This window comes from Grammomys surdaster, unplaced genomic scaffold (genome assembly GCF_004785775.1).
Source record: "Grammomys surdaster isolate TR1022 unplaced genomic scaffold, NIH_TR_1.0 373, whole genome shotgun sequence".
Taxonomy (NCBI): domain Eukaryota; kingdom Metazoa; phylum Chordata; class Mammalia; order Rodentia; family Muridae; genus Grammomys; species Grammomys surdaster.
Genome location: NW_021604792.1, coordinates 11,005,176 through 11,012,086, shown reverse-complemented (window position 1 = coordinate 11,012,086; position 6,911 = coordinate 11,005,176). Strand labels below are relative to the sequence as shown.

Here is a 6,911-nt window from a genome sequence, read left to right as displayed (position 1 = left end):
TAAAACCACACATTTAAAAACATTTAATGTTTGACAAAGAAGGCAAAAATATACAATAGAAAAAGAAAGAATCTTCAGTGGTGGTCGTCTAACTGGTAGTCTGTCTGTAGAAAAAATGAAAATGGATACATATTTGTCATCTTTCACTAAGCTCAAGTCCGAGTGGACTAATGACCTCAACATAAAACCAGATACACTGAATCTAATAGAAGAGAAAGTAGGAAAGATCCTCATTTCATTGGCACAGTAGGGAAATTTCCTAAACAAAACTCCAGTGGCTCTGGCACTAAGATCAATAATTAATAAATGGGACCTCATGAAACTGAAAAGCTTCGGTAAGGCAAAAGACATAGTTAATAGGAAAAACTGGCAACCTACAGATTAGGAAAAATTCTTCACTAACCCCACATCCGATAGAGGGATAATATCCAAAATATATAAAGAACTCAAAGAACTCAAGAAGGTTAGTCTTTTCATAGTGTCCCAGATATCTTGGAAGCTTTGTGTTAGAAAACTTTTTAGAGTCAGCTTTTTTTTTTTTTTGACAAATGCATCTATTTCTTCTATTGTGTCTTCAATCCCTGAGATGCTTTCTTCCGTCTCTTGGTCTCTTGTATTCTGTTGGTAATGTTTATATTTGTAATTCCTGTTTGATTACCTAGAATTTCTATTTCTAGATTTCTCTCAGTTTGTGTTTTCTTTATTGCTGCTATTTCCATTTTTGGATTCAAACAGTTTTTTTTTTCACCTGTTTGTTTTGTTTTATTTATTTGTTTGTTTTTCTTTGCTTTCTTGGCATTCTTTTCCATGATTTCTTCAAGGGATTTTTTTTATTTCCTCTTTAAGGACCTCTATCATCTTCAGAAACTTGGTTTTAAGGTCATTTCCTTGTGCTTCAGCAGCCTTGAAATATTTAGGCCTTGATGTTACAGGTTAGCTGCTCTCTGGTGGTACCATATTACCACAGCTGTTGTTGATTGTGTTCTTACACTGGTGTTTAATTATGTGGGTTTGGGATGATTATTGTGATTATAATTCTAGGTGCTGATTTCTGAAACTGTCTTTGTTGGACATTTTGTTCCTTGGTTTGTGTTTCCTCTTTGGTATTCTTGACTTCGTTAAAGGCCTAGATTCTTGCTGCCTGTTTTATATCTGATATACTAGGTAGTCTCTTACCAGGTTGGGGCTTGACTTCTGATAGATAGATTGGCATCTGGTGTAATGGGTTCCTTTGTTCTTCTGACTGGTATGCCTTTCACCTTAGCAGCTGAGGTCTGCCCCATTTGGAGACAGGGGTCCTCCCACATGGCAGCTGATAGGATAAGAGATAGGAGACCTTAGAATAGGACTTGAGGAACCTAGTATAGGGAGTGGCAGGGGCTCACTCACCTGTCCTTTAGACTGGTTTAGTCTGCACCTAAGCAGATAGAATTTGCCTGACTTTTGTAAATTTTTTAAAAATATTTTTCTTTCAAGAAGCTAACCACCAAAAAAATCAAACAACTGAATCAAAAACTGGGATATAGAACTAAACTGAGAATTCACAACAGAGGTATCTCAAATGGCTGAAAAGCACCTAAAGAAATGCTCAAAGTCCTTAGTGATCAGAAAAATGCAAATCAAAATGACACTGAGTTTCTACATTATACCAATAATAATGGCTACGATTAAAACCTCAGGTGAATGAGGAAATCCTGAGTTTTTCAGGCAAATGGATGGAACTAGAAAATAACATCCTAAGTAAGGTAATTCAGACCCAAAAGACATGCATGGTATGTATTCATTAATAGGTGGATATTAGCCAAAAATGTACAGAATAACGTTCACAGAACTCAAAAAGTTCAAAAAGCTGAAAGGCCAAAGTGAGGACAACTCAGTTCCACTGGGAAGGGAGAAGAAAGCAATCACAAGTTGGGAAGGAGGGAGAGACCTGGGAAGAAAAGTGGACAGAGGTCGGGGGAAAGGGAAACTTGATTAGGTATTGGGTGAGGGAAAAGGACTGAAGCCCTGAGGGCCAGCAGAAAGAATAGAAATAGACAATCTAGGGACATAGGAAGCAGGGGGTCCCTCCAGAATGCAACAGAGACCTGGGAGGTGAGAGACTCTCAGACTAAAAGGGAGGGACCTTAGATGAAATGCCTGACAGCAGGGAGAGGGAATTTATAAAGCCCACCTCCAGCAGGAAGACAGTGTAACAAATGAGGGAGGGGATTGCCATCCCACAGTCAAAACTCTGACCCATATTTATTCCTGTTTGAAAGAACTGCAGGGATGGAAATCGAGAGGAGCCTGAGGAAAAGAAGGTCCAGCAACAGAAGCAAAGTGACATCCAGTTCAAGGAGAAGTCCTAAGGCCTGACACTATTACTGAGACTCTGGAGTGCTCACAGAAAGGGATCTATCATTACTGCCCCACCCAGAAGACCCCAAAAATAGCTGAAAGAGTCAGATGCAGATATTTGTACCCAACCAATAGATAGAAGGTGCTGGCCCCTGTGGTTGAATTAGGGAAAGGCTGAAAGAAGCTGAGGAGGAGGGCAACCCTGTAGGAGGAAAAGCAGTCTCAATTAATCTTGATCCCCAATATCTCTCAAATATTGAACCACTAAAAAGGCGGCATACACCAACTGATATCCACATATACCGCAGAGGACTGCAGGATCTGTGTTCAATCAGAGATGATGCACCTAACCCTTCAAGAGACTGGAGGCCCCAGGGAGTATGGAGGTCAGATGGGGTTAGGGATGGGAGGTAGGAACTGCCTCCTGGAGACAGTTGTGTGGGTGGGGGTATGGGATGCAGAGCAGTTGAAGGGTGAAAGGGGTGGAGGGATAAAATCTGGAGTATAAAAGAATAAATTAATTTATTAAAAAAAGATTACTGAAAACAAAACAAAAAGTGAATACAATTTTAAAAACTGAAAAAAAAAAGAGAAATGATCAGTCGACTAACAAATGAACTTTTGGATTTGTAGGTTGGGGAATACATCCAATTTATAATAATCACAAATTATGTTTCCAATCATTTGTTATTGTTATGATGCTAAGAGAGAAATGCTTGTTTAATTCTTATCTTTAAAAGTTTCTCCATATGTTCATCAAGCCTTCTCAAACTGTTATTTTTGGAATAATTTTTAATAAAGCATGTTTTAAACATTTAAATAATGTTTTTTTTTCTATTCTTTTCTAAATGAAGAATGAGAGAGGTGTGTGGTCATGGGAATTCCCACCTAAATTTTCAAAAGAAGGATTTTGAGGCCAGTCACTATGAGTTACGGTAAGATCTTTGGAGACATTCTATTCAGAAACAACACCTAAAGCATAATTCTGCTCATAGTGTAATGTCTATTTGTGGTGGGTTAAGAAGTTATGGCATTTTTATTGTTTTCTGAACTTGAATGTGTTAGAGGTTGGTTTTCTTTTTGTTTTTATTTTGTCTACTTTGGGTACAAAGAGAATATCTTATGTCTGTATACATGGCATCTGTCAATAAAAAAGAATGATGGCCTACAGCTTAGGCATGAAATAGGAGGTAGGACATCAGGAAGGCAGAAAGGATAAATCAATCAAATGAACACATATGTCATAGAGAAAATGTGATATGGTTATACAATATGCGTAAGGGAATACTTGGGCACTGAGATGTAAAGGAATTTAAATAAAGTTGAATACATGAGAGAATATTAAACAAACAGACAAAAAAGGGATAAATTCACATAAAACTAAATCTCCAAAGAAGAAAGTAAGAGATAAAATTGATATAAATGTCCTCAAGCGTATACATAATTATTAAATAGACTCAAGACTCTGATACCAATACCTGGAAGACAGAGAGGGGGGAGAAGGGAGGGAGGAAGGGAAAGAGAGAGAAAAAGAGAGAGAGAGAGAGAGAGAGAGAGAGAGAGAGAGAGAGAGAGAGTCTTTTTAAGTTTGAGGCAAGCCTGATCTACAGAGCAAATCTAGAGCAGCCTGGAGTACACAGATAAACCCTGTCTCAATAAATAATAATAAATATATATCATTGTATAGAAGAATATTTGGACTCCCTACAATCTTGATTTGATTTATCAATATGAGAATGGTTGTATGGTCAGTGGTAATGTGGTGTTGTATATCTTCTTTGAGAGAGGTCAAAATGGAGCAGACTAGGCTAGAAAAGGGACTGCTTGAGTAATCAGTCTATACTTATGACGACATCAAACTGCTAGACAAAGTGTAGGTTATGTTGGGAGGGAGGCTTTGTTTTTGTGTCAACAAAAAAGGAGAAAAGGCTTTGTTACTTTCCACTAAAAGTAACAAGTATCAGATTTGATAAAGAGAGATATTCTGAAGATTTTGGTTGCAGAATGAAAGGAAAAAAAAATCAAACGGATGGAATGCATAATGTATAATGCTAAAACAACTATTAAAACAACTTTGAAAATGACTGCGGCATATATATATCTCCAGCCACAACTTCAACTGTACATAGCCAATGGATCTTGTTGGCTATAGGGCCTTAATGACTCAACGTTCCATTCTTTCCTATGGCACAGATTGAGGTTTACGTTGCATTTTTAGTTGCAATCCAAACTAACTTATAAAGAAAGATAGATGTCTTTTACTTGCTCAAACGAGCAAAAAAAAAAAAAAAAAAAAAAAAAAAAAAAAAAAAAAAAAAAAAAAACCCATCATTAACTAATCTGTGCTCATTGCACAGTTCATATGTTAAGGCAGAAATATATATTACCTCTGAAAGCTTTATGTTATAAAAATATCACCCAATGCAACAGCAACAACAACAACAACAACAACAAAACTAACAATAAACACAACCATGAAACCAAGAGTACAGCTCTGACAAGTTTCTTCCTTGGATATGCTGAACAGAAATGCTGAGACTTACTGTTCCAGCTTCCTGCATAATCTTACCTCAAACTACAATAATTCTGTTTCCCCTAAAGATTTGCTTAAATGACAACTTCAAAACAGCTAGTTCACTTGGTTCAGCATCACAGATTGTTACAGTCTGGACTTCAGTTAAGCCTTGAACTTTCTTAGCACATAAAGACTTCTCAACAAATGCTACAGTTAGCTTTCTTAAGAGTAACAATTTTTCTAATTTTGAGGGGGCCCTCAAAAAGAAATTCTATGTCCAAAATCAACAGGAAGCAATTATAAGAAAAATACACCATGTTCCCAAGAGGGGGAGTAATTATTTTTGGTAATTCAGTGGGTGTTAAATGCTTGTAATCTTTTAATAAGGGCTGGTTATAAATAGTTATAGCTTTGGACTGGGATGAGATGAAATAGGGAAGTTAGATTCAGGGATTACTTTTTGTCTTTTCTTTTTTTTTCCTCTATTCTTTGTTTCTTAGGTAAGGCAAAGGGGATTAAGAAGAAAAAGAGGGAATATAGGATTATTATATGTATTATAAGAAAAAAGGAGTGGATTATTGAATCTACTCTTAAACAAAAATATTTTATTGCCATAATCTTACATTGGTATAAATATTTGTATTTAATGCAAAATCAGAGTTATATTTTTGATACATTGGTACAGAATTTTGTATATTGATACAGAAATAAGATTATTTGTGATACATTGGTATAGGTTATTATATATTGATGCATATTTAAAGTTAATTTTGAAACATATAATGTATATATGTTTTCAGGTTTTACATGAGAAATTGTGCCTATATAATTCTTGAAGATATGATGTAAAGTTCTAGTCTTTTAAAAATGACTATTACAAACACTTACTATAATAAGGTGATTTCAATATTATTCAGGTAGCAAATAGCTAAGAATAAATAATGTTTGACAATTTAGATATACAATAGATAGATAATTGGTCTTTGAAAAGCTTCAGAGATCCAGAGAATATGGCATTTAAAATTGTTTCATTATTAAAGTATCTTTTGACCATAGGTCTGCTTCTGGCAGTACCCCCAATTTACTTCAAAGAAGATGATGGACATCAAAGAAACTCTTGTTGCTGTAGGTAATTAATCCTGTTCAAATTGCCCTTCAGGTAGTGCACTACTCGCTTAATGTTCTGGGTTCCTGAATGAAAGATACATACACACAGTCTTATATTTAATATGCCTTAATCAGCTCAATGTCTGGGCCACTTCTAAACCTCTGTGTGGCTAGTACACTCTCCCCTCTGATATTCCTTACTAAAACCTATATACCATCCTGGTTGCTCTGGGCCCAGGTCTGCAGCAGTCCTGAGCATTGATTCCTGACTCTTACATGTTGGCTGTCTCTCTGTCCTGCACATCTCAGGCCTGATATTTCTCCTTTCCTGGAATAGTAATTCTAACTCCTCCTTCCATTCTCGGTCCTCTTACCCACAAATCATAAAGTCCTACTTTTGTAGGACTCTCTGTGCGGTCATTGGCTGTCAGCAACTTTATTTACTAATCAGAACCAACTGGGGGCAGACACCTTCAGTGTCTTACATGCAGATTCTCCTGCAATTTTGGGAACTCAATTACCATGATATAAGTGTTAGATTAAATCCACAATAAATTCCATTTGAAGATGGTTTCAAAAGGTGGTAAGCTGCCATTAGGCAAAAATGCCCCAGCTCCAGAATAGGTAAACTTAAACACAGGCAAAATTGACTGCTGAGCTCCGCCAAGACTGTGTAAGCAAGTCCTTCATAATTCTTGTTTCACAAATATATCAGTCAGATATTCTGGGCCAGAAGACTGAAGATAGATGCGCTAGCTTTATAAAAACTAATGGTTAGATGTCCAGGCATCCAGCTGTCTGTCAATTCTTAGTCTTAGAAGCTGCTTGCTGCACTTCTTACTCAAGTGATATCTATTCCTTCTCATGTCTCTATTGAGGCTGAAGACTAGATAGTTGTAGTCTCACAATTAAGCTTAAGTTGTTTAGGATTTAATCAGATGTTTTAGAT

The 6,911-nt window shown here is 36.4% G+C and overlaps 1 protein-coding gene across 7 annotated transcripts in view; it reads right to left on the bottom strand.

The window, feature by feature from the left end:
• Window positions 1-6,911, bottom strand: part of LOC114632484 (killer cell lectin-like receptor subfamily I member 1) — a 31,296-nt gene continuing 24,385 nt past the window's right edge. For 3 of the 7 annotated variants that reach the window (XR_003713099.1, XR_003713098.1, XR_003713100.1), the window contains 2 exons: window positions 1,177-1,312; window positions 6-104 (listed from right to left, as the gene is read on the bottom strand). Coding sequence is in view for 4 of the 7 variants with exons in the window: in XM_028781018.1 (XP_028636851.1) it covers window positions 1,173-1,312 (140 nt within the window). In the remaining 3 variants the exon portion in view is untranslated. Of the gene's footprint in view, window positions 105-508; window positions 1,313-6,010; window positions 6,047-6,911 lie in introns of those variants that run through there. The other 4 variants (XM_028781019.1, XM_028781018.1, XM_028781016.1 and 1 more) reach the window with 4 other exon arrangements.